At 45.0% G+C, this 26421-nt stretch overlaps 1 protein-coding gene across 2 annotated transcripts; it reads right to left on the bottom strand.

Annotated features, from left to right (window-relative positions):
• Nucleotides 1–2905: 2905 nt before the first annotated feature.
• Nucleotides 2906–25342, bottom strand: PRDM1 (PR/SET domain 1). Of its 2 annotated transcripts, XM_064709868.1 has the most exons (7): nucleotides 25091–25342; nucleotides 23340–23588; nucleotides 16770–16889; nucleotides 13513–13765; nucleotides 4671–5779; nucleotides 4240–4368; nucleotides 2907–3826 (listed from the first exon to the last, which is right to left on the bottom strand). In XM_064709868.1, exons 2-7 carry the CDS (start codon nucleotides 23520–23522, stop codon nucleotides 3251–3253), a joined length of 2370 nt encoding a protein of 789 aa, XP_064565938.1. In that variant the 5' UTR covers nucleotides 23523–23588; nucleotides 25091–25342; the 3' UTR covers nucleotides 2907–3250. The 2 variants fall into 2 exon arrangements, with proteins under 2 accessions (XP_064565937.1, XP_064565938.1); XM_064709867.1 differs by lacking the exon at nucleotides 25091–25342 and having other exon boundaries at nucleotides 2906–3826; nucleotides 23340–23621.
• Between the last annotated feature and the right edge of the window lie 1079 nt (nucleotides 25343–26421).

Here is a 26421-nt window from a genome sequence, read left to right as displayed (position 1 = left end):
TGTCTCAATATGTGCAGGAACGTTATTTCTTTAACATTCAGGTAGGGCAGGGCAGCACATGGCCTCTCTGGTTTAGATCTCACAGTAAATGATGGAAGTAGCAAATGTTGAATTAGGCTTTCTGGGGCATCCTGGCCTGCTGTTACTCTTGGGCTGAGGTGGGGAGGGAGGGGCGGACACTTGACCTTCCCCTGGATTTAGTGCAGTGTTCACATCTCCTCTGTGAGCACTTACACCAGATCCACATTTGTTTTGAATGCAGTTCCCACCATGCTGAGACAGGACTAAGTGGTCTCACACTGACATTTTGAGTGTGTCATTGTGGTCCTGGTGGTTAGGGTTTCAGGCCAGAAATGACAATCATTTGGAAAAATGTAAATGAGAACCCTGGTCATGTATCTCTGAGGCAGATAGCATTCAAGCATTTCCATTGAAACACTGAAAATTCTTGGCTTTTTTTTTCTAAAAAAAGGTACTGGCTGAAATTGAGGAAACCTCTGTAAAAAACGAAGCCAGGGTATTCAGTTCTGGCATCACTGTTTGCACCTTTCAGTGAAGGAAAATCAGAACCCACAAGGGCAGGGACAGCATTGCTGAAGACACCACTGCCCTCAGTGTACCAGCACTGGGGCCACAACCACCCAGCTGGTGCAGAGAGATTGAAGACAAGGGAAGCATCAGTAAAGCAATGAACACTTATATTTAATTTACATTTGACAATTTGCACATAAATAATGATGTAAACCAATACGTAAACATATAATAGTTTGTTGTTCTAGCAAAGTAAAAAGCCTGTTAACTTTGGTCAGAGTCTTTCTTAAGAGAGACAAAAAAACCCCCAAAAACACTGTTGATTGTTGCTACATTCACATGTAAAACGTCTAAGGGAAGGGGGAAACAGTAAAGAGAAGTAACAATTCTTAAAGCTGATGCATATAAATTCTTGTAAATTTTGTATCAAATACAAGAAAGCACTACAGGCAATAATAGGAAAAGTGTGTGTCCAGTGACAGAGTAGTGATACTTTGGTTTATCCTACAATTAAGTACTATATTTATGAACTATTGCTACATTTAAAAGATGTCAGCCTCACAATTTGCAGGAGTGGAAATGTAATGAACTGGAGTCCTTCAAAAGGTTTGTTTAGAGACTTGTATTTCAGGATTGTTTGGGGTTTTTTAACAGAAGGCATTAAAATGAAGTTTGCTGGAAAAAAAAGACCACCAAATCCTGAATTGTTGAGGTGGACTTCTAAAAAAATTTTTAGAAACATAACCAGACAAAAAGGGATACATGGTGGGGAGGTGTGTAATAATGCTAATAATGTTCTTGTGAGTTGACTGTGCAACTCGTTAGTGGCAGGGCACAGTGAGACAAGGGCCTTGTCCCACCTGACTTCCATGCTGCCCTTACTGTGATTTGTGACCACATCATACACGGGTCATATTTGGCTTCATTTCAAGTTCTTTCAGTTACATTTTCTGGCTGGCTGTTGACTGACCACCAGCCTCCTTCCCCCCCAGTGCAGACTGCCAGGAGAGCGGGGGACTGAAGGAGCCCTGGCCTGCAAACAGGGTAATTCCCACCAAATTCACTGAGATGCCACACGTGGATGCATGATGATGTCATTCACGTGTTTGCAAGTTCAGCTGTGCATGTGTATTTGCAAGTGATAAATGCCTTGGTTCAACCTTCTGGTTTTGAGGTCATTGGTTATTTGCAAAACTGGGATAACATTTGATTTTCACACTTAGATGAAAAATAGGTTTTATTACATGGTTTGGCTCACAACTTAAGTGGTATAAATATATATACATATACATATATCGTATAGTGGTATAAATATATCTATAAATATACATGTATTCTTTGCTACACCTCAAACGTCACCATATCATCTTTGGGCTTAGCAAAACAAAAAGATAAAAGGACGTGCATTCTATCTTTCCCTGTGCACATTTTGGTTTCTTCTCTAAAGTAGCAAAGCATTTAGGTAAAACAGCATTGTCTGCACCACTGGACACAAGCACTGAGGTAATTGTTGTTCAACAACTTTGCAATGCCCTTTTCTTCTTTAATTAAATTAACCACAAAATGTACAAACACAAATACTGAGAAAAATCTGAGTCGTACAGGAAGGAAGAAAAAAAATTATGTGCCAGGAAAGGACTTTGTTCCCCACTTCTACCCAGGCAAAGTGGGAGAGAAAAATACAAGTAAAACTGAACCCCTTCTTACTCAGGGAATATGACCATCTCTTTTTTTTTTTTATCCCTGGAAGGCTCTGGCCAAAAAAAAACCCCAAAATAAAACAAAAATCAGAAGAAAGAAATCCGCCTATACCCCCTTTTAGGCAGAATAATATTTGTGTCTTTGCTTTTAAACTGCTTTTGGAAAAAAAAGAATGTAAGTGAGATTTTATTTTGGAAAAGCCACTTTAAGCTCATGTGTTCCTTTGGTCTAAAAGTTACATGATAATGCGTGGGGCTGGAGCTGTGTTCTAAAAACCTGTGGTATTGTCCATGGCAGGTCAGTGTTTGCTGTGCCACATCTGTTCCAGGGAGAGCTGCAGGTACAAGAATCTTTCTCCTCCCCTCAGAGAGGCAGGAGAAAAAGTTTCTTCCCTGCTTGCTGCTACTCTGGGTTTGCTATTTTTTTTCTCCTTTTCAATTCCCAATGGGGTGATTTGCTCATGAAAGTACACAGCATTTTTTTTCAAACCAACTGATCTAGGATTCTGTATGTCACATGTCCAACTTTGGCAATATGAAAAACCACATTTGTTTAAAAGACATTGGTACATAAAACACATTTACTGAAACCCTAATCTTAGGTTCTTAAAACAGATGTGCAGAAAAAAAATATCTACAAAGAATGGCCCATAAAACAAAAAATAAAAACATTTAAAGTAAAAATTACAATGAATTTTTCCAGTCATTGTAAACATTTTCCTAATTATTGCTTTTAGAATGATTAATTGCATAATAAATTATGAAGTACTATCATTGAAAAAATAATTATGGATAAATGATTGTCTCTTAGTAACTGGCGAGGCAATGCAGAGTCCTTTGCCCCTTTTTATGCCCTGAGAAAACAGTAACTTTGGAGTTCCTTCTTTCAGCTGGAGAGCGTAGGGAAACTACTGTAAGCCAAGATTGCTTTGCAGCACTGAAACTATGTACAAGCAACTGCTACAGGCACCCTGACTTGCCAAGTCATAAATAAAAAAAAATCACTTTGCCAAAAAGTCTTAAGGGTCCATTGGTTCAATTGTTTCTTGCTTGACCTTTACAGGTAACAGAGGTAGTGGGTGACCGTGAGGCAACTTCATAACTGACATATCTGACGACTCGTAAAGGTTGCATCCTGAGGAGATAAGCCCATTTCCCAGGTTCCTCTGCAGAGAGACTTTCAGGTTAGCTCCTTCCATTTCCCTCCTGAGCATGGTCAGTATATCCTTCTCCACGATGGATGTTAAGTCGATATTGTCCTCCACTTCTTCCAGCTTGTCAGCATTGTCACTGATGTCGAACTTCTCAATCTCCTCGTTGATTCGGTTCAGGTCCTCCATGGAGCGGCCGGAGGCCGGGGCGACGGGGCAGTTGCCCTTCAGGTGGACCTGGAGGCTGCAGAAGTGAATGTAGCTCTTGTGGCAGTGGATGCATTTATGGGGGCGTTCTCGAGTGTGGAGACGCTTGTGCAGCTTCAGGTGCACAAACTGGGTGAATTTGGCTGGGCAGAGCTTGCACTGGTAAGGCTTCTCTCCAGAGTGGAGCCGCAGGTGGGTTTTGAGATTGCTGGTGCTGCTGAACCGCTTGTGACAAACCTAATGTGGGGGGTGGCAGAGAAACAGCGAATGAGTGGGAGGCGATTTTATGGTTTAAATCACAGACACCTAGGAGGAGATGGCAGGATGAAGCAGCAACTTTCTATATCTTCACACTTTCTCACAAAGGGAAAAAAATCCCCACCTTTTTTATTTAAATATTGCTGAATGTCATTTTGAGTGTGGCTGATGGCAAAACTTTATCAGGCAGGTGTTGCTCTAGCAGGCTGCAGGCAATCGTGCTGTCTCACAGACGCTGCTGCATGAGGGCTGGGCCCGGCTGTGGTGCAGATTCTAGCCCTGAGCAGCCTAGGGTTTGTCCCTCAGCCCTCCCTGCCCACTGTAGGGGGTGTGCAAAGCCCTGCCATCCCTTTGGCCTGTAAAGGAGTCACCTCTCTCTCTGCGTTACATACCTGACACTCATGGGGTTTTTCTCCTGTATGTACCAGATAGTGCTTCTGGAGGTGAGCCAGCTGCGTGAAGCCCTTATTGCAAGTCTGGCATTTAAATGGTCTCTCTCCACTGTGTACTCGGAGGTGCACCTAGGGAGACACAAAGCAATTAACAATTTGCAGTTTCCAGTACTACAACAAAAGTGCTTTCAGATGTTTCCTAAAGTCAGCGGAAGAGTCCCATTGCCAAAATACAATGTTATCTAGTTAATTAGGTGGCGTCAGTATTAAAGCACACAGCCACGTTCTCTTGCTGGGGAATACTGTATTAAGCCCAGACACATAAACAGCCTAACAAAGCAAGGGAGGCCTGACCCTGCTTTTCCTCGAAAACCTACAGGGAGAAACCTGAGCCTTCAAAGAAGGCTCCTGTCTTATTCTCCACTGCCTACCTTCAGATTGGAGAGCTGGCCAAAGGTCTTGGAGCAAACATTGCATTCGTACTTGATCTTCCCATTCTGCTTTTTCAGTGGGTATGGGAGGGTTTTGTAACCGGTCACATTCCTCTTACTTTTAATGAGATTCATGGCTTCTTCACCGCCGGTGGCAGCCAACACCACTGAGGTAGGTTTAGGTTGCATTATGTGTTCTGAACTGGCTGCTGTACCAGCGGTGGGGGACCCACTGGTAGGGCTGCATGGCTTGTCCTTCATGCTGGCAGCAGCGCCCGTGATAGAGAAGGCACTGTTGGGTGCTGGTATGAGGAAGTCTCTTGGATGATCAGGCTGCAGCAGTCGACGGCCTCCTTCACTGGGCAATGAGCTGGGGAGCGTGGTGGGGTTGAGCATGTGGTGGGAAAGGCTACCTCCACTGAGCAGGTTGCCATAAAGAGGGTACATCCTTGGGAAGAGATTGAAATTGTTGATGCCATTGATATTGTTCAAAGCGCTCAGGTTATTACAGCTCATATTGAATGGCGGTAACAGGAATTTGGGGTAATGGGGGTTATAGGACGGTAGAAAGGCAGGTGAGAGGTGGCCAGGAGGTGCATATCCAGGATAAGACCCCAATCCTTCTGAGCCATATGATCCGTTCAAGTAAGGGTATGGCTCTCTGTGCTCTTGGGAAGTTGGTGCCAGAGGTGAAACTGTGACCCCCGGACTACTGTGAGGGCTTGAACTTTTTAAACTTTGGTCTGGGCTGCTCCTCCCAGAAGGACTTGGTGTAGTAGATGCTTGGATGGGTGAGTGAGTAATGTAGCTGGGTCTGTCCATGCCATATGCTAAGGAAGCTTTCAGATAGTCTTCAGGAATGTGAGGTCGGATTGGGTAGACAACTCGAGGGAAGAAACACCTCTCCGGGCTATAGTTCTTACGTAAATCATCCAAGTCTTTTTCTGGAGTAACTGGTGAAATGTTGGTCTGAAAGAAGTCTTTTCCTTTAGGAGGATTGGATTCCATTTTCAGGATTTCTTTCACACTGTGCTCCTTCTTTGGGACGCTTTTCTGATAAAGCTCATCTTTATCAGCGCTGTGCTGCTTTGGATTAACGTGGGTTTGTGCTGAAATACAAAGACAAGATAACAATTATTTAGATATGTCACTGGCATTATCTCTTTTCAAAACAGAATCTAACCCCTACAAATTTAGTGGGAAGGAAGGGCTACTCTCGGACATGAACAATCATTCAACTTGCCACAAAACTAATGGCTGTGTGAAGAAATGCCTGCTGGTAATAAGTGTTAATAAAAAGCATTGTTAATTTAAGGGATACCAACGAGTACATAGAGATCTGGATGATGATGCATTTGGTGAGTACCAGCCTCCACTCTGCAAAGTGATTTCAACTTTCTTCCCCCTTAAATTTGCCTAACTTTGCTATTGAATATCTCTTTAAGCAGTATTTCTAATAAATGTGGCAATGAGCATTTGTTCACAATCCAGGTTTAACTGAAGGACTTTGCAGAACACAAGCTCCCAGAAATGTTCCTCAGTAAAATAACAAGGCATGACAAATCGGGTTTTGCCAAACCGCAGCAGTCACTTCACCAGCCAGTTCAATTACTTACAGTACCAAAAAAACCATGGCTGGCTAGGATGAAAGCCTTCTTCAAAGAGAAGGTATTCTCCATCAGTAAACAGATCATTACTCATTAAATATACTGCTTAGGAACATCTACAACAAAGCAGACTATTTACTGCAGATTTCTGTGGCATTCAGTCTATGCAAAACTCCTCTGCTTACAGCTGTATTTTATAAAAAAAATGCTGAAGCAAAGCAAAAGAAAGCAAGACTGGTTGGCTCCAGCTTAAGTTGAAATGTGCTTTAAAAAAAAAAAAGGGGGGGAAAAAGAAATATGTATTTAGAAGGAAATAGAAGCTAGCATACATTCATCTCAGGTCAGCACATATTCTATTTATTTGTATTCAAAGACCTTGCTGTATGGACATAATACAATCTTAACAGCACACTGAAAGACGACTTCAGTAGAAAAACAAATTTGCCTTTATCTTTGTTACACAATCTTGATTACTTGTAAGATATTTTATTATAGGGGGGGAAACTATAAGAAGGTTTCATAATCATAGTTAGTTAGTGCAAGGTTTTCCATCAGGAGGTACAAGCCAACACCACTAGGTACATGACTCAGGAACACTGCAGTCCTTTAGAAATGTTTCTGCTCCTGTGACTGACTGTTCTTACTTCACTATCTGAGGTGAGAAACAGTTATTTCTGATTTTTGGAGGATCATCTGAATCAAGTGTGGAACGTGAGAACCAGCAGTGACCACACTGCTTTCAACACAGATTCTTTGCTTCACTATTCACTACCCTGATGGAATCTATCATTTGGCAACATTACCCTATAAGGCAAAGAAAGCCATTTATTAAACATATCCAAGAAAACAACTGCTTGCAAAACATGCTCCTACTTACAGCAACCCACTTTACAGTAGCATCCTTTTTGAAATGGCATTAGACTAGTAACAAGCAAATTTAGTTTGAGATTTTTGAATAGTTTGGCTATTTTCAAGCTCCAATGAAATGCAATTGAACACATTTAAGTTCAATTAAAATATGTATAACAAAACTTAAAAGTGTTGTACAGCAAGCATATGCACACATAAGCACACAGACAGCTTCCCAATTACTTCTCTTAGTGTCCAAAGTTTAATGCAGAGCTGTATCAAAAATAAAATAATAACGTATTGTGTTTTCAGGCTTTAAAAAACATCTACTTTCCTTGGTAATTTTGTCTGTACTCGTGGACTGATAACTCATTTTCTAAATGTCAGCCAGATTTTGGGGCATAGCACAGAGGTCCTACTAGGTTCAAGAAGCTCCACAATGGCACTGTGAGTAATATTATCTGTATCTTCTTATCAGCTGCCTTTCACCACAGCAGTGTTTCAGAGCAAACATTCCTGGTGACACTATCAGCATCAGGAAGTATCAGGACCAGGCAGTATTGAAAACTGGATTGGGGGGGGGGGGGAGGCAGGACTTGTGAAGCCTTGCAGCAGGAAAAATAAATAAATACCTTATCAGGCCCATATCAGTTTCTCAGTGGGGTCTGTCAAGCAGGAAGTTCAAATTGACACTTTTCTCTTTTAAAGAAAAAAACTCAGGGGGAGGGGAAGAGGAAGGAGAAATGCTGGTGGTGCTGGAAATGTGATAGAGAAACTGGGGCCTCTTCAGCTGGAGAAAGAGCTCCCACTGTCATAAGGTTAAACATGAGGGTGGGGATGTACGTGCCTTATGTGCAGGAGCAAGCCCAGGAGTGACAGAAAGGAAGCTCATGCAGAGATCGTAACTTTCTTTGTGCAACAATCCCATGCTCTCTCTTGATAATTGCTCTTTTCTTCCCTTCTGAATTTTCCCAGTAAAGCTGTCCCTCCTACTAATTTCCATGTGTAAACAGACGTTATGATATTTAAAGACATTTTTTCAAGTCTAACTGTGATAGCTGTCTTTAGTTTGCAAGCTATCTTTGGTCCATAAATCCCCTCTTGGCTTTTTCCCTTATTACCTGAGCACAAGGGACACTTGGGAACACCAGAGAGATCAAAACATAAACAAGTGTGTCAGCACTGTGTAAAATAAGAGAAGGTAATGTCCAGGGCCAAGGAGAGGTTCTTAAGTTTTATACTGAAGGTGGATTTAAACCAGGGCTGAAACTGATTGAGAGGTTCACAACCCTTCTTGCTACTCTTAAAGGAGCTACACTTCAAAGTTAAAGAGATATTTCTTATAAATGGAATTTTTTTAAACTTGTGATCTTCGATTTAAGTTTTTACCAATCAGAATGTCTCCCATTCACTCTTGAAATGCATTTCTCCCTCCCACCCCCATACACACACACACACATATATATATACATATACAGTAAATATAGGCACATACTCCTCCAAGATCTGTCTAGTTTCTGTGGTCAGAGGGACACACAGAAAAGAGATTCACAACAAAACAAGAATGGTGCAGCTGCATTTTTAAGTTACTGATCAGAGGGCGGGGGGGGGGGGGGGGTGGGTGTGGAAGAAATAAAAAAACCCCAGACTTGCCTCTTGAGGATCCTGACACTTCTAACTGAGGTCAACAGATTATTTGCTCAGATGTGACATTAATGAGTGCGTGCAAGAGGAAAAGGGACAAAACTGTTACTTTTAAGCGTTGATAAAATTTGGGTGAAGGAGCTGCCTGAAGTCACCCCAGTGTGGGTGTTCCAGCTACAGACTGCTGCAGAGCTCTAGACTTTGCTCTCGGTTCCTGTGCTCTGAGCTGTACCCTGAGAAACATTTTATAAAAACAATGATCTGTTCTTTTCTAAAAACTTGAAAAACGGTTGTAGGCAGACAGTAATTGCAACAGTAATTTCAGGAGTGAGATGGTACTGAACACTTCGAGTGGTAGAGCTTAATTATGCCGATTCACATTTTCGATCTAAATTAAGCACCTCTTTTGCTAGTAGAAAGAGAACCTCGAAGTTGTGAAGCGAGCAAAACAAAGAGTGTTTCCACTCAAAATGAGAACAGAGACCAACATTCAGAAGTACAAAATTTGATCATCTGTTTTCTAAATGTGTCCACGGCAGTGTGACATGCCTTTGAAAACCTTTTGCTCAGAGAAGGTCTTTCTGGGAGCCTTCAAATAATTCTCAATATTAAGACAACTTCAGTCCTTAAATTCTGATTTTGTGAAGACAACTTCTCCTATCATTTAAAAATCATTTTCCTGAGCCCTTTTGAACATTCCAGGAGGCATTTTTTTAAGCAAGTGCAGATGTTTCCTCTCAACCCAAACAGAAAAGCTTCAAAACCAGAAAGTGAAACTGCCCATAAACAAAAGGGAAAGCGAGTGACAGGGCTGAGCTAACGGCCAGCATGTCAGGGCCAGCAGGAAGAAGAGAAGAATAAATCGCATTTAAGAAAAAAGCATTACAAAGTTAATCTTCATAGAACCGGAAACACTTTAAATAATGTCTTGTTAAACCTGTTAACAAAACAAAAAGATTGCCAAATATTTTGTAAATATGCAAATTATCTTCCCCCAGCTTGAACTTTTTTTTCTAAAGCTTGACCAAAAGATGTCACCTGCCTGTACTTGACTGAGGAGACAAACATGACATGAGCAGCAGGAAGTTGCATCATATGATTGCAATATATGAACATTATTATCAAATAGTCATGTCCTGAGTCAATGCAATTGTTTGGATTTTGTTGGGTTTTTGTTGTTTGGTTTTGGTTTGGTTTTTTTTAACTGTTACCCTCTCCACCCCTCTATCCTAAAATAATCCTCCCATGTTGAGGTAAGAATGAAATTCTAAACCATTTGGAACCGCCAAAGCAAATTTCCTCAGTGTTTGCTAACTAAAATATCACAGACTAAAAGACGATCTGAAGGTGCAGCTGAATGAGGTTAGGCACATGTAACAAATTACTTTAAATTTATTTTTAGCAGAATACAGAAATCTGGTGCCACCATATTTAAAACTATTTACAGGACAATGGCACCATCTGAAGGTGACATCTCCAATCCTGACAGAAAACATTAGAGACCTCAAAACAGGCAGGAAGGGAATGCCATTTGAGTTTCCAGCACTGGGATAATGTGGAGTCTTGCCTCTACCACTATTGTGCAACTCCTAGCAGGCACTTCAACATCCATTTGAAGTTACGTAGCTCCACTGGGAGCTAATCATGGCCGTGGAGGTAGGTGTGTGCTCCAGCGTCTGAAGCACACTGGGTCAAAGGCCCCAGTTCAGGAAAACACAGAGGACAGGGTTAAACCCACAACTAAGTACATGCCTAATTGCTGTCTTGCATCTGGATGCTTTCCTTCTGCGGCACAAATGAGCTAATGCTGGGGAAGTTACCTTTAATTTGAAAGTTTGCTGTTACACAGGCAAGTAGATGTTACATGTGGGTGTGTAAATACATTTATGCTCTAAAGTGGTAGTTCTCTCATTTTTGAAGCCACTAATTACAGGAAATAAAGCCAGAGAAATTCCCTGATACATTTTTCCCCGGAGGCCCATCCTGCTCTGGTGCTTAAAGAGGAGCTAAGGTGCTGAACTCTAAGGCTGTGATCCCCAAACCCTTGAGGCACTTAAAGCAGCTGCCTATATTTTAAGTTGGCAAGACTGGAAGGTTTCTGTGGGTGTGTGTCCCAGGTGGCCTCTCCTGTGCTGGGCAGCCAGCCAAGACTCTTCCAAAGCCTCCCACGGGCACCAGTGTGCTCTGCACACCCAAGACACAGCTAAGGGAGGGAGAGATCAGGGTGCAACACACCACGGCCACTGGCTGCCTCCTGCCCATACCAGCGTGTTTCCATGGGAGGAGACCTTGACTTCAGCTTTGCCTCTTGGGACCCAGACCCCAACTTTCCCTCCCTGCTCCTCAGAGGGTGCCAAAACCAGCAGCCACAGGCTGGGAGAGGTGGTGATGCACCCCTGCTCTTCTGAGGGAGGCCATACCACTTTAAACACCAAATTATTAGCAATCCATTTGGCTGGAAAGGATTTTCCTGACTTCCTAGCAGGTTGGGGGGGAGGAGGGGGTCCCCTCAAGCAAGGCTGTGTTCAGATGTCTTGCTAGGCCAAAGCCCCACATCTGTAGCAGGTACAGGGTGCCAGAGAACTGGGGACAACCCCTGCACTTCACTCATGGATGAATGCAGTGCCAGGGTGCCTTGGCCAGCCTTTGTGACAGAGAGAGGCTGGAGAGGCACCACGATGCTGTCTAATTTTAGATTTAACGAGTGACCTGGGAGAAAGGAGCAGAAGAAAGCTAAACAGTGCTGGCATTCACAGTAAATTCATCTGGTTCCAGTACTAATGCTGGAAAAACCCTGCTTGCACCATTGCTACAGGGACTTTGGCAAATAAAGATCTTTGGGAGACTTTTGGATTTTTCTTCCACACTTTTCAAAAGGCTAACTTTAGAAAACCTCAATTCTTATGGTACCTGTAGGGTTTTTGGCCCATCTGCAGGCTTTAGACCTGATTGTGTTCCTCATAAGAATGAGGGGAGAAAAAAAAAATAGTGAAAAGTTTTTCTCATTTTCTGAACTGCTATGTTCCTTAGGTGTAAGGAGCTAACATAAAATTTCTAAATGGTTTAAATGTAATTATCTCAAAAAAGAGAAGAATGTCTATTTCAAACTCAGCAGCTGGAAATACTGCAAATATTAAGGCTGAAATACAAAACTGTGGCTCAGGTTTCCATTTCTTTAAATCCTGATACTGAGCCTACTACTTTTACTGAAATCAGTTATTCTGCCATGTCCAGTCACTCCTAGTTTTGACCTGATTAACAGTAACCAGACACAGTAGGAAACACATTACAAATACAATAACTGCTACTTCTGCAAGGAAGCCCAAGGTGCCAGCAGATGCAGGAAACTGAACCCGCGTTTGTGTATCCTCCTAGCTAGTGAGCAAATGTGCCTGACTAGATTTTAGCAAACTCCTCATCCACCAGAGCCCTACATGCTGCTGTCTCATCTCACCTGCAGGTCCCACTGAAAAACTAACAGCTCATTATATCAGGAAATAAAACTGCACAGAGAGTGGTGAAATGACATATGTGCAAAGATGACAGAATCAGTGAGACAGTTTCTGAACAGAAAATTCCCTCCCTCTCTTCTCTCTGTCATTAGGAGACAAGTTTTCTTCTATTAATTTGCAGTGAAAGACAAAAAGCTAGTTGAAAGGGTGACACCCACAGAGTATAGATGTACTTTTGATTAATCTGAATGTGTGATACAAGTTTTATAATATGGGATGACAGTTCTGATGATCCCCAAGTAACACTGCTATTTTATAACCCATTCCTTGTTGCCAAATAACTGTAAATAGTTCTTTTTATAAAAAAACAAAACAAAAACAAAACAAAACAAAAAAACCCAACAAAACTGCTTGCAGTTTTTCCTTCAAGTTTCAATGTAATCACTGGCAGAAGGACAAAAGAATACTCTGTTTTAAGAGCAGCAACAGGGGAAGTAGCCTAAGAGTCCACTGAGAAGTCAGCAAGAATCTTTTCTTCTCTAGAAGGGGCTCTGGGTGAGGTGTCAGGCAATGATTAAACGAGAAGTAAAGCACCAAGGCTGGAAATAATCAGAAACCACAGAGGAACACAAACTCCTGGAAACACCTCTTCCCTCTGCTACCAGTGCTATTATTTTTGAACAGAAAATGAAAGCTGCAATAAAAAGTCAAGAAATGGGGACAAAGTACACTGAGCTTAAAACACAAGTAACCAGATGAGAAGACCACAGGAGGTTTGCTCCCACAAGATAAGTAAGGGTAGATGCAAGGCTCAAAGTGCATGATGCAGTAAACACGTATTTTGTCAGACACCTAGACAGAGTCATGGCACGTTGCCACTTCCTGGTACAGTGAGGGCAGCCCTTTGGGAGCATGAGTGGACAGCCTTTAGTGCATGCTACCAAAGCAGACTTTTGCTCAACACACCATGAGATCTGAAATTGCACAGTCCGAGAGTGAGCCAACAGCGATGGTTAGGAAAACAGAGGTCAGGTTGTCTGTCCAGAATTTCACCAGATAAGACTCAGATTGTAAACAAACAACTACTCAGATTTTATAATCTCTTTCCATTTGAACACGCACAGGGAACTCATTCTCTTGTGTTGGGTTTTTTAATTCCCCTTTTCCACTCCAAGCTACCTCCTGTGACACAACAGATGATGAAGCTGTGTAATTATACAACTTATTATTAGATTGTATAGGCAGAAGAGACATTACTAGCATTCCTTATTTATACTGTAATCCACTTACTGAGGTTCATCATTGTCAGCTCTCTGGAGGGGGGATAGTGCAGCCTCTCTGCAAAGTCTCGGCAGTACCACACAAGCAGCTCTTGGTTGGCAGGGATGGGCTTGATGGTGTAGAAGTAGATGTTCATTCCATTCTGACAAGCAGCCAAGTTCTGCTCCTGAACAGAGTAGCCAGGGTTTACATAACGCATCCAGTTGCTCTTGTCCTCGTTAAATCCATCAATGAAGTGGTGAAGTTCACCACTTGAATAGATCTGGAACAGAGAGGAAGTGCTTATGAATATATATACATATATATAGGCACAATATGCAACATGTAGGCACAGAGTCCAGAGAGGAAAAGTGATAAGCTCCCTTTTTTTTTTTAAGATGAAGTAAGAGTTCAAGCTGTGTTCATGCCTTTCCAACAATGACATCCTCTGAGTTAAGAAGGCATTTAAAGGAAAGTCCACAGTCACCTTTTCCATTTAATCTTAGCTAGCTTTGGAAAACAAGACCCAAAATCTGAAATGCAGAGTACTCTCTCTGTGTGAACAGTCTACCTTAGAGCCCTTTTCCTGGTGCTCTGATCAACAAGTGGGTGATGCTGATGAGGGCAGGTCTGAGTGCATGCTTGCATTAATGCTTTGAGTCACCTGTGTATAAGACTGACTGGCTGTGCTATGTCAGAGTTCTTCTCGCCTCTTTCTATGGCCTCTGTACTTGCAGTTTCCTACCACCTCCACCCAAAGGTTTAAACTATGCAAACATTCTCCACCCCCCCGAGTCCTAAAGCAACACTTGCTCATAGTTGAACTGTAACCCTTTTGTAGGAAGGCTGGGTGAGGCAAAGATGAAATTCACCTGCCATAACTGAAGGAAGACCTGACAAGGGGTTAGCCCATGAGATGTCACTTTTCCTACCAAGGGACATGCTCTGACTTGTCCACAGAGGGGCAAGAAAACATGAATCTGAAAACTGTTCAGTGGTTTCAGGGGAAAGAAGTTCCCATCACTGACAAAAGCTACTGTTTCTTGAAATAATAAGAGAATTATTTAAAACAAGAAAAAAAATTCCAGAGAAATCCAGGAAACACACTTGTAAAAACACACACTGCTTACTCTTAAGGGGAGCTAGCTCCATGCTGGATGAAATGGGGTTCCTGGTTTTCTGAAAACAGATGACCAGGCAAAAGCCAGACCTTGAAGTGGGAGCAGCTCACACCTCGCTGAGCAGGAAATGCCTTTCCAAAGGAGAGACAGAGCTTATCTCGGGGAGAAAACCCTCCGCGGGGCGTTCCTGCCCCTGTGCCCCCAGCGCTGTCTCCGCACCTCTCGGGCCGGCCGGGACCCTCCCGCGCCCCCGGAGCCCGGCGGGCAGAGAGGGGAGGCGGCCTGGCCCTTTAACGCGGGCCGTAAACACCAGAATCACTTTCTTTAAGAGTAACTTCCTGTAAACTGAGAAGGGGGAAATACATGTGGCCTCATCAAAGCAGCTTGCGAGAGATTTTGCGGTGTGTTTGTTATGAGAAAATGGAAGGGAGCCGGGCGAGTTGTGCTGCATCAAGAGGAGCCTCCGCGTTTCTCCGCTCACCCCGGCTCGCAAACTTCCAGGAACGCGGGGCTCCGGCGCTTGACGCCTGCCACCACTTCCCAAACCAGCCCTCCGCCGCTCCCACGTCAGGGCCATAGCCCCGGCTCCCCGGCAGAGGCACCCCCAGCTCCCACCTATTCTGGGGAAGGCGCGCCCAGATGTGCTGAGTCACGGCGCGCTTCCCAGAAGTGACGCGGGCCCGGCCGGCCCCGCTCCCCTGGCGCGGGCAGCGGCCCCGGGCGCCCAGCAGATGTGCCCGCCCCTGCCAGCGAGCCCAGGATGCCTCTAATAACATGTGGGAAGTTATCTCCCACAATTTCCTTTGCATATGCAAGGCTGTGTCAGACCCCTAGGAAGGAATTAATTTTCGGTGCAGCAGTCTGCCTTGAACGAATCAAGAGGTTATAACAGGGAATTTAATGATGCCTAGATGGCTCCTAGGATATTATTTCTGAGGATCCCTCCACATTAAGGCTTAAAATCACATCATTAGAATGATGTCATCTTTCTCAGTGCAATGTAGGAATGAAGTCCTGCAAGATGGCTATCAGCCCCTCTTCCCTGTGTCAGCCTCCTGGTCTCTTCCTACACTGGACACAAGCTCCCAAAAAATTCAACAAAAAGAAACATTTTGTGGCCTTGTTAATGAGAAAACAGTTGCCCGCTCTGTAAAAACACTCATGCAAATAACTGCCTGTGCAATGCTGTATTACATCGTACAAGGATGATCTGAGAAAACCAAAATGATTCAATTAGGTAGGAAGAAAGGGGTGTGGGGAATGCTGGTGCATGCCCTGGGTTTCACCTGGATATGAGGTTGGGATATTACTAAGGCAGGCAGGCACCTGAGCACAGAGGCTTGGACACAGTCCCAAATCCACGGATTTAGACACAACCTACATGGCTAGAAGGCAGCAAAACAAATCCATGGAATGAGATGGGGCTGAAGGAATGTTCTCTAACAATTAATAATGTGTCTGTAAGGAAAATGAGGATTATGTCAACTGATAAACTGGAGGCATATTCCACAGCACACACTGCCCACACCAAAACACATTGGCTGCTGCTTTCTTCCAGCTTATACTATGGAGTACAAATTAGGCACCACCTCTGGTGTTTGTCTCTTTTCCCTTTGCATGAGCTGCTTTTTCAACAATTCTGAGGAGGCCTAGAAAGATTTATGAATTGAATGATACATGCTGAAGACTACTACCACTGTGTTATAGCAGCTCTATACAAGAAGCAGGAAGAAATGTCAGAAAATGTTTCATAATTCCAGAGTGAAAGTTTATGCAGTACTTTAACAGCTTCTTCATGGTGGGAAAAATCAAGGATGTGATACTTGCATAAATCAGAATGACTTTCCACTGTGAAGAAATGCAAAATAACTTGCCCTTACAGCAAGCAGCAGAACTATTTCTTTACAGAATCAGCACGGATACATTTCGGAAGAACGAGCCAGGAAGGGCTGTGCATCTGCAGTGCTCTCTCCACCCACACAGTCCCTACATCCAAGACAGCCAGGCTTTTAACTCAGCTTAATTCACCTACTGGCCCTGTTTGTGCCTGGCCACATACAGAGGCTGTCCCCTGCATCACACAGCAGGAAGTGACCCAGCTTCTCAGCCATACTCATTTAGTGATCTGCTCACTGCAACAACGAGCTGCTGTTTTTTCCTACTTACCCGCCAAAAGTATTTTCTGTTTGCATTCTTGGGAACTGTATCACTGGTATAGATCTCTCCCACCAGGGGTCCAAAGCGTGTTCCTTTTGGGATGTACTCTTTGCTTATCACTCCAGTGACCTGCAAGAAGAGCAGCACAGGATCAGTCCATTGCCAGTGGAAAATGAGAAGTCTCCCTCTTCTCCCCTGTCCCCCTAGTGTAACAAGATAAAGCAAACAATGCAACAAATTTTCTGTGACAGGTCAGCAAACCAGAAATGAATAAGTGAACAATCGTGTTGGTTACAATATGAACAGTTTTGTTAGGTACTAGCATTTTCCTAAGACATATGGAAGCTAATGATGAAAACCACCTTAAAAATGTGCTTTTTGGAAATACATTTACAAGAAGAAACAGTAAGCAAAATGTACAGACACTGTCAAATATCTTCAGAAGTTATTTTTCCCTATCAAAGGCAACCCCTAAAAGTCCAGTTCCAGCAAACAAAAATATGCAATATCTATCAATCACTTCACTGCTACAGAGCTTGCTTTTCTAATAAGTTAGGAACTGGAATGACTGCTCTTCCAGATCAAAATGAAACCACCCTCCACCCCCCTCCATTCTTTGGTCTATACCCGCCCAGATAGCTAAAAGGAGAACACCAAAAAAAAAAAAAAGACAACCTTCAGTTCTCTTACGAGCATACAGTGGCATACAAAACTGAATCTGAAATGGCTCTGGGACATATACTCACAGGTCACTTTCTTGTACAAAAAGGAATCATCAGTTCCAGTAACATATATTAAGTGGGTTTGGTCAAAAAAGGTGTAAGGATTTTGAAGAAAATGCTCCACTATGCTAGGTCTAAGAAATGTACTCTGGTTGTTCAGCTTCCTTCTTGACAGTAATTATACCAAAAAAAGTCACTGACCACAAATCAGGAAGCAATTCATCATTATTCAGAAGAACGTGCCTTGGAGTAACCCTTTGCAAAACACTGCTGAGTTATTGGTTTTGTCTCTCTGTTTCTCACCAATCTTCTTAAATTTAATGTATCTAAACAATGTTAGAAAACCAACAATTTTGTAAAGCAAAACCCCCAAGCCTCTGCAAGATTGATCTTGCTGCTCAGATAGTAGAAAAAAAAAAGAAGGTAAAAAGCCCATTAATTTGGTACTAAAACCAAATGTATTAAAAATGCTCATAGCAAAATGTATTAAACATCTTTCCACTTGTCTTTCCACACACCTTGCCACTTGTCTTTTTGCTCACCAGGATTTCAGAACAAGACAGGAACACTAGAAGAGTTGAGGAAGACTGAGAACTGGGATTACTGCTGTCTGTACCCCACAAGGAATCAATGTCCTTACCAAAGCAGATTAGCACTCCAGTGAGCTTTTCTATTTCTTTTAACAGTCCTTCTCAGCAAAGGGTGGTAAAAACCCTGGACTGTATGTAGACAGTGCTTCACAAATTAGCTAAGCCTTCTGACTTTCTCATGCTACATTTTCTTACATTTTATGATCCTTAATGTGTAAGTGAAAGGCAGACAGAGAAATCCTTGCCTGTGTACTGGTCAAGATTAAAAATCCCAGGAAAATATGAACACCTAACATAATTTCCTGTTAAATGTCAAAATAAAGGGGCCAAATAACAGCCATGGATTCAAGGAATCACCTGGGAACACATTGCTGGGTATTCACGGTGGCTGTTTGTACTCGTTTGCATTTTAACATGTGTTTTCAGCATACTACAAAGAAAAAAAAATTAAAACATCAACAACAGAAGTAGTTAAATACTCCATTGATCTGTGCATCTGGACTGAAGAGAGAGAAGAGGGACTTCCAGAAATTTTCTTACACCTACCATATGCTGAAACAAGCTCAGTGGCTCAGTTTTATTTTTGTCTTGCTTGTACATGTCTCATAGAGAGCTGAAAAAGGCAGATGTTCTTCTCATTTTCCCCATATATCTTAATTTACATCCATCTGCCCTCTCAAGAAAAGTTCACAACCAAGCTACAAGCACACCCTACCAGTTTTACTGCATGATAGCTTGAGATTTTTCATGGTTTTAAAAATATCTTGGCCTTAATTAAAACGACTTTAATGAAATTCTCAGAATCTCTAGAAATCACTCCTTGAACTAGTCAACTTGAAACACTCTGTGACACAGCAGATACTTTTTGATATCCACTTTATAGACAGCGCTTGTGTTCAGCTGTGCCAGGGGAGAAGAAAAGATGATTTCCCAGCCTGCACATCAGAACTTGGCAGAAGTGGTTCTGCACATCTGCCTGTGCCAACACTGAAGTTCTGCTAAACCAGACTTTAAAGCTGTCCAGATGACTTTTAGCTGACGGTGGCTCTCAGGTCAGCAATTCTCGGACTCCACTGTTCCCTGCCAAGCTCAGCTGCTGGGATCGATAGGGCAGTGCCAAGGCAGCCTGGCTCCAGGCCGCCAGCAGCCCCCCTGCCGCAGCCAGAAGGGGCTCCTGCCCCGCCGCAGCTCAGCGGGTGCGGCTTCAGAAGCGGCCAGGAAGCCGGGAGCTGCCGAGGGCGGGCAGGCAGGACAGCGGCGCAGCTCCCGGTCCGGAGCCGGGGCTGAGCGGCCCTCGGGCTGCCGGCGGCTGTGCCAGAGCGGCACTTCGAAGCTGTGTCCGCCAGGTGTCCTCCAGCGCGCCGCTCCGCCCGCCGGGGAGCCCTTCCCGGGAGCCGCGGGGAGCGGAGCGCGGGCGCTCCCCAGGAGCGGCGGAGCCCTTCAGCCGCCGCCCGGGCGCTGCCGGCGGGCCCGCAGCTCGCCTCACGGGCGCTTCCCGCCTCGTTCCTCTCCACAGGCGCTTACCCCTTCTCCCTTCAGAGCTCCCAGCGCTCCGCCGCGTCCCTCCTCTCCCTATACAACAGCATTTCCAGCAGGAAGGTGCAGCCCGGCCTCAGCCGGAGCCCGCTGCCCGAGCGGGCCGGCTGCGAGCGGCGCCCGGGCGCGGCGGCCCGGCCCGGCCCGGCGGGGGGAGCCCGGGGCCGGCGGCAGCCCGGGACCGACCGCGGCCCTGGAACTGACCAGGGTCCTAATGCGGCGCCGGGGGCCCGCTCAGCACATCCCGGCCTGCCCGCGGCCCCCGGGCGTGAGGTGGCTGGCTCCGGTCCCAAATCTGATCTGAGATGGCGCTTTGGAACATCAGCGCTTCTGCATCTTTGTTTGGGGAGAGGGCACTGAAGTAAAACAACGACTCCTGCTCATTCTGCAAGGGACGGTATTTTGCGATGGGACCACTAAACTGCTTTAAAAAACCAAAACATCGAACAAAACTCTCATTGGCTTCATTAAAACAGCAGCATTCTCCACACGCAAATAGGGCGGGCCGTTATGTGTCCTCAATTAACACTGATTTTAATTTTTTTTTAGCTACTAGTTCTATAGTTATGTATTTTTTACCCCTTTGTTCAGGGACCAGTTTTCTAAAAGTTATGCCGCAAAATAGAATGCTTTCAGATGGCTTCCTCGGCAACCACATAAAAAAATAAATAAAAGCAATAGGGGAGAGCAAGTGTCTGAGGTCAGTGAGGCACAGTTCATAACAGCTCAAAATCACTCCTTTCACCAAAATCACTGATTCAGGGTCTGTCTCTTAAGAAATGGCCTTATCAGAGATATGCAACAGTAATGGGTGGTTTGCCGAGATATGTTTTCCTCTGTCAAAGCTCACACACCAGGATGCGATGCTAGTAATATTCAAGATAGCAGAGTAACTATCATTTTATATGAAGAAAGGCTGTTTGGGCTTTAAGCACTGAGATCAAAGGGAAGATTATTGAAAAAAAATTTTTAAATGTCTCTATGAAAAAATCATTCACATATGGCCTTCCAGAGCATAAGCCCGACACCACATTTCATCATTTTTTGACAATTGCCAAAACTAGGGGAAAGGATAAATAATTCACATACAAATAAATAAATTACTTCATGTAAATCTAATAGCCTAAAATGTTATGAGCAGTAGTAATTCATTTTTTTAAATGCTGACACATTCTGTGAACTCACAGCAAAAAATGTGTTCTTCAGAAAAGTCCCTGATCAAGATCCAAGAATAAACAAGAGTATGATGACGTGTCATGGGCTCCCTTGCAAATTGCATAAACCTTTAAAGAGGAGCTCCACAAAGCATGCAAGGAGAAGATATAGAAGAAGCAGCCCTCCCCAAGCATCAGGGGCCGTACTTCCTCCCTCCTAAGCAGGCACGCAGTACTTTTCCTGCTCTAGCCAGAGATACAATACCAATCGTGACAGAACTAGGATTTAATGATCTAATCATGACAGTATCAGCATTTCACAAGCGATATATTATAAATGTTTTTTTGACAATAAACTGACTCAGCATTTTAAACTCTCAACCAGATGAAGCCATAGCTTTCCCCAAAGTTAACAATGAAGACAGATCACATCTGAAACCCACTGGCAAACACGCACGTATGCATCCCTCAAAGTCTTACCTCATCCTTTTGCAAGTGAAAAAAACCCACTCTCCTGAGCTGTCAGGACTCCAGTGGTTTTCCATGAGGTCAAAACCAGAATCAGGCTCCCTCACTGACCCACAAACTCGCAAAAGCAACACATGTACCCAGTCCTGACCTCACTAAACAAAATCGAACTTGGAAGGCAGACAGAAGAAAAATACAGTGCTGCATGTCAGAAGTTCCTAGCACACGAGCAGATTATGCCATTTACAACTACTTCACCTTGCAGCCGAGTAGCAAATGAGACATGTCTGTACATTCTCCAGAATGTAGCCTTCACAGAAGGTGGGCAAAAGAGCCCAATCATATCGGCCCTTCCTTGCAGAGCTACCTTAAAGATAGTCAGGGCTCAAAAGCTCCTATTGCTCCTTAGGGTAGGTGCAATTCAGCACAAATGAAAGACTGGGGGGAGCTTTGGAGAACAAAAGGAGGATGTCCTATATTCAGACTCCCACTAGCAGGGAGCTGCACGGGTCACATTTTAAAAGAAAGAACCAGCAATCTTTCAACAACTTCTCTCTTCCCCCACCTCTTATACAGAGATGGCAGCAATCCTCCTGATTCACTGACCTGAGACAGGGAATAAGGAAATTACACCTTGGTGTTTCCAAACACAGTGCTGGGAATTTTGAAAGCTCTCTGGATGTCTCCAGCCACAGCAGCAGGACTCTACAGGGGCAGAGGGAGCAGCAGCCTCAGCAGCCAATCAGTCATCAGCCGGTGGCCAAGGACCGACCCGAGCTGTCACACTGCAACTCATCCTTCAATCAGAAATCCTCCTCTATCCCATGGCAGAGTCTCAGCTTTATTTCCCTCTTCACACCATACTAAGACCTATCTAGCAATGCAATAACACAAAACCAGGTTTCACACTTTTTTCTGGAGCATGACCTTTCTCTGCCAAAGTTCTGCAGGGCAGGGCAGGGCAAGGCAGATGGGAAGAGAAGAGTGATTTTAAGGAGAATTTAGTTTTAACCTCTTACCAAATGTACTTGGCACTCTATTAAGTACTGCCAAGCTAAATTCCACGGTGTCAACACCCTTCAGCTGGGGGTCTGGCCCTATTTCTCTACACAGGATTAAACAAGTACCTGCTCTGGAAGGAAATATTTGATAGGCATGGATGAGTGTACCTCCTTTTCAGCTCTGTGGTCAGTATGTTTAGCCCAAGCAGAAGCACAGGTAATAGTTGCTATACCACAAGTCTCAGCACAGGGAGAAATGAAGGGTTGTCCCCTGGGTTGTTACGCTACTGAACATCACACCTAGCTATAATAGCTACTCTATATGAAGGAGTAAACACAAAACCAAATTGCTCATCCAGGCTTGTTTCTTTCCAGCCCTTCTGAAACAACAACAAAGAATGTACCCACTCCAGGGACAAGGATGGAACAGACTCGCACGGCTAGCTACCGGTGAAGATACTGTCCCAGATAAACAAAAGTTAATTTAAGCTACAACCACACTTCTGTCAAGCTCGCTACAGTTCTACCATTACTTCCTTAACTGACATGCCAGAGTTTTTAAGAATTTAGGAAGTTGGGAATACAACAACCTCACGAAAAGAATAAAGCAATTTCATAACCAAAGGGAAAACAAAAAGAAATAATTAAACACATTTCCAGGAATTTTTTTTTTTTTTCCTTTACTTTTTTAAAGCTATTTATTGGACAACCGAGGCACTTTAATCTCTGAGCCAGAGGCAATGAATGGTCCTGGCAAACAGCAGCCTAGAAATTGGCACAAAGAACTACCCCACAGTTTAAATATGCTTATTCAGATGCTGTTCAAATTGTGTGAAAATTTAACTGTTTGCGAATTGGTACAGAACCAGCTTCAGGGATAGGTAGGCTACAATTTTCAGTGAAAATATTACACAACAGATGACCAGCACACAGTTTCTTAAAAGAGTTATTAGGGTCACATATGAAAGGCCAGCGGGCAGCATTTGTTGTTGTTGGTAGGGTGTGTGTGTGTATGCTAAAGAATCAAAGTCAGGGTGAGCACACGCTTTCCAAAGCGCTGTGATTTGGCTTGTCTGACTCCAACCTTCCCCAGAGCACTGCCGCTTACCTCTTTGCAGTTAGATGCATATTTGAAAGTCAAGTTCCTTGGCAAGGAAGCCTCTGCCTGAGTTAGGGTGCCTCCATCGGCACTGGGATCCAGCGGATGATCATTTACAATATATGTGCACTTCTCTTCAAAATCAGCCTCTGTCCACAGAGTCATGTCAGCATCCTCCATGTCCATTTTCATTGTCCACTCTCTCCCTTTCACCAGATTCTTGAAACTCACAGCGTCCGAGCTACACTGTGTAGCAGCCTGGAAAAAAAGAAAACAGCCTTTAATCCTCATTGTCCTTCAGTGTTGTGGTTTCCGTTGATACAGTGTGACTAATACAGTAGTCTGTGACACTTTAAAAGCGTATGCGGGATAGTTGGTACAGTTGAGTAATAGCCAAAAAGCAGTGTAAACGAAGCTGCTCTGACTGAAGCAGCACTTTAAAATGCCAGTCTCGGTAGTAACGAGGGAACAAAAACAAAGAGGAGAAAATCCCTAGGCTGTGACAACCACTTTACCTTTATCAGACCCTTTCCTTAATGCTTCAGAGAGAAAATAATATTCCGTGCTGAAGAAAATGTGGGGTCATGGCCGTGAGACCACTTAGTCGCCTGTGGAAAAGCTGCCTCAGAAAAGTGTCACACAAACAAGGAGAGGAAGAGGAAAGGAACTGCTGTCTGCGTCTGAATGAAGCTAAAAATGGAAAGCGCATGTTGGAAGAGCGGAACCCAGCCTTGCCTCTTCCAAATGGGGAAGCCTGAACTTTCCCACCGGCTTTCAACACACAAACAACTTTCAAAACAACCTGCCCCCCCCCCGCGTCCTCCTGACGTCCCCTTATCCTTTGGCATGGAAGGCTGAGAAAGCCGACATCCTGCCAGCATCACTGTAGCAGCAGCAGCCCTGTACAAAGCACTGCAACATGTTCCTGGGGGTCAAACCAGAAAAGGAGCATGGGAAATAAATAAGTATTTTTTTAAAAGATATTCTATCCCTTTTGATTTTGATGGTACGTCCTAGAATTAGTATCCCAAAGCAGTGGATATGAGCCTAGCAGAATAGTTTCAGCAAGTCCTTTCAGCCCCTCTGTCTGTTCAGGACAGAAGCACTGTTATCTAACCTATCCTCGAACATGTATTAGGGTCGGGCTCTTTTCTTAAGGTTCCTGAGGAACCAAAATCTGTGCCTTCGCCGGTAGCTGAGAATAACGCTCAATCCGGCGTAAAATCCCTTCATTTTTCCTTTTTGGATGCGCAGCTACTAGGAAATTCACACCCCTCCTCCGGGAAAAACGAAACACGAAGACTGAAAGCGCACGATTTTCCGAGAAAGAGGTTAAGGGCTGACTGACTGCGGGTTCGGGGGAGACCCCCGGCGACCCCCGGGACGGACCCTCCCGGGAGGCACAGCCCGACGAGGCTGGGGCGGAGGTCGCGGCAATACACAGCCCCCCCCTCCTTTCGGCCGCCGCCACTCCGGACCGGCCCCGTGCCCCGTCCTGGCCGCGGTCGGGGCGAGCAGTGCGACAGTGCCGGACCCTCGGCGTTGAAGGGGAAGAGGGGATGAACAGCGAAACTCGGGCCAGGGGTATGACAGCTGCGCAGCGGAGCGAAAGGGTTAATGCCGGTCAGAGGAGCGCTCCCGATCCGGGAGAGGCGACGAGGAAACTTTTGCTCCGTCCCGCGGGCGCCGGGACGGGCGAGAAGCAAGAGCCGGGGAGGTGGAGACGGGGCTGAGAGAGGGGACGGCATCGCGCTCCTTACCGGGGCAGAATCCGCGCGCGTTTCCACACCGAAGCCCACCGGCGGCGGCAAACCTGGCTCATTTCTACAGAGTAAACATTTCTCCTTCCTTCCAGCGGCCGGGTCCCCGGGAGACTGACTCACACCTCCAGCCGCCGCTCCCCTCCCGCTCCTCCCTTCCCCGGCTGTCACAGGTGCTGCTGCTCTTGCCGCTGGGGAACGCTGGGGGGCCGCCTGCCACAGCCGCGCTGTCCGCTCCGCTCGCCCCGGCCCGCCCGCGCTCACGCACCGGCCCGGCCCGGCCCGCCCCGCCCTCCGCCGGCCCCTCTCACAGCGCGGGAGGTGGGGCCCTACCTGCGGACCCTGCCCCGCCCAGCCCACCCGCGTTGGGTTTTCTACATCACTGTTATTATTTTATTTCCCCCCCCCTTCCTTTCAGCCCGGTGCGTCAGCTGGGAGAGCCGCGGCGCTGCCCCGCCGCCGGGATCTGCCGGGTGGGCGGGCACCGCGGCGTTTCGCGGAGAGCGCACCTGAGGCAGCTTTTACTAGAAATCTGTTTTCCGTGCTATTTTTAAGCTCCGGAGTTTAACACGTGCCCGCTTTCGTTCTTGCGCAGTTTGACTTGATAGCACTTTATAAAAAATACCAACTTAAATTAATTTACTGGTTTACTGATTAAAACTCGATTCAAAGTGCTTGCTCCCAAACCTCAGCAATTATAGTACTTTACTTGAGATGGCAAATTTGGGAGTTTCAGAATTTTGATTTTACCCCTTTCCAGAGTCTCTAATCAGTGCCTGTAAGAGGAACTGGGGAAAACGTTTCTGTTTCTCCCCTTAAACAAAACCTTCCCCCTTTCCCTTGGTGACAGCAGGGAAGCTCTCAGCAGCAGGACCCGGCGAGCAGCGTTTCCGAGCCCGGTGCCCCTTTCGCAGCGCGGTAAGAAAACGAGCCCGGGTCTCGCACGGGGCGATGTGCGAGCGGCTGCCCGGGAGCACACTGCCGAGGGAAGGAGGGTTGGTAGAGCACCCAATTTTTTTTTCCTCCGATCCAAGTCAGCATGCTGGCTGAAGGAAGGACATCCTGTGATGATGGCATACAATGTCCTGTTTGTTTATTATTAAGAGCATTCCTGCTTCTCATTACAAAACAACCAGATGCCTTACTTCCTTCAGTGGTCCTGTCTCTTCAGCAAGGCGTCCTCGGGCTCAGAGGAACGGTGATGCACAATTCCATTTATAGCCATCCACAGCCCAGTACAAATGCTAGCTGCTTCCCTGTGAGGCAACTCTACTACTTTTCCTTCTCCTCACACGTCTGCAAGCATATTTCTTGTCACTTGCCTGGCACTA

The sequence above is a fragment of the Zonotrichia leucophrys genome, chromosome 3, assembly GCF_028769735.1.
Source record: "Zonotrichia leucophrys gambelii isolate GWCS_2022_RI chromosome 3, RI_Zleu_2.0, whole genome shotgun sequence".
NCBI lineage: Eukaryota > Metazoa > Chordata > Aves > Passeriformes > Passerellidae > Zonotrichia > Zonotrichia leucophrys.
This window is presented reverse-complemented; position numbering and strand designations above follow the sequence as displayed.

Coding starts and splice junctions, on each gene's coding strand:
- PRDM1 (XM_064709867.1), bottom strand. CDS start 23,621: ATGAGGATTAAAGGCTGTTTTCTTTTTTTCCAGGCTGCTACACAGTGT. Junction 16,890..23,339: donor ATGCATCTAACTGCAAAGAG/GTAAGCGGCAGT, acceptor CTCTTCTTGCAG/GTCACTGGAGTGATAAGCAA. Junction 4,369..4,670: donor GCCAGCTCTCCAATCTGAAG/GTAGGCAGTGGA, acceptor GTGTCTCCCTAG/GTGCACCTCCGAGTACACAG.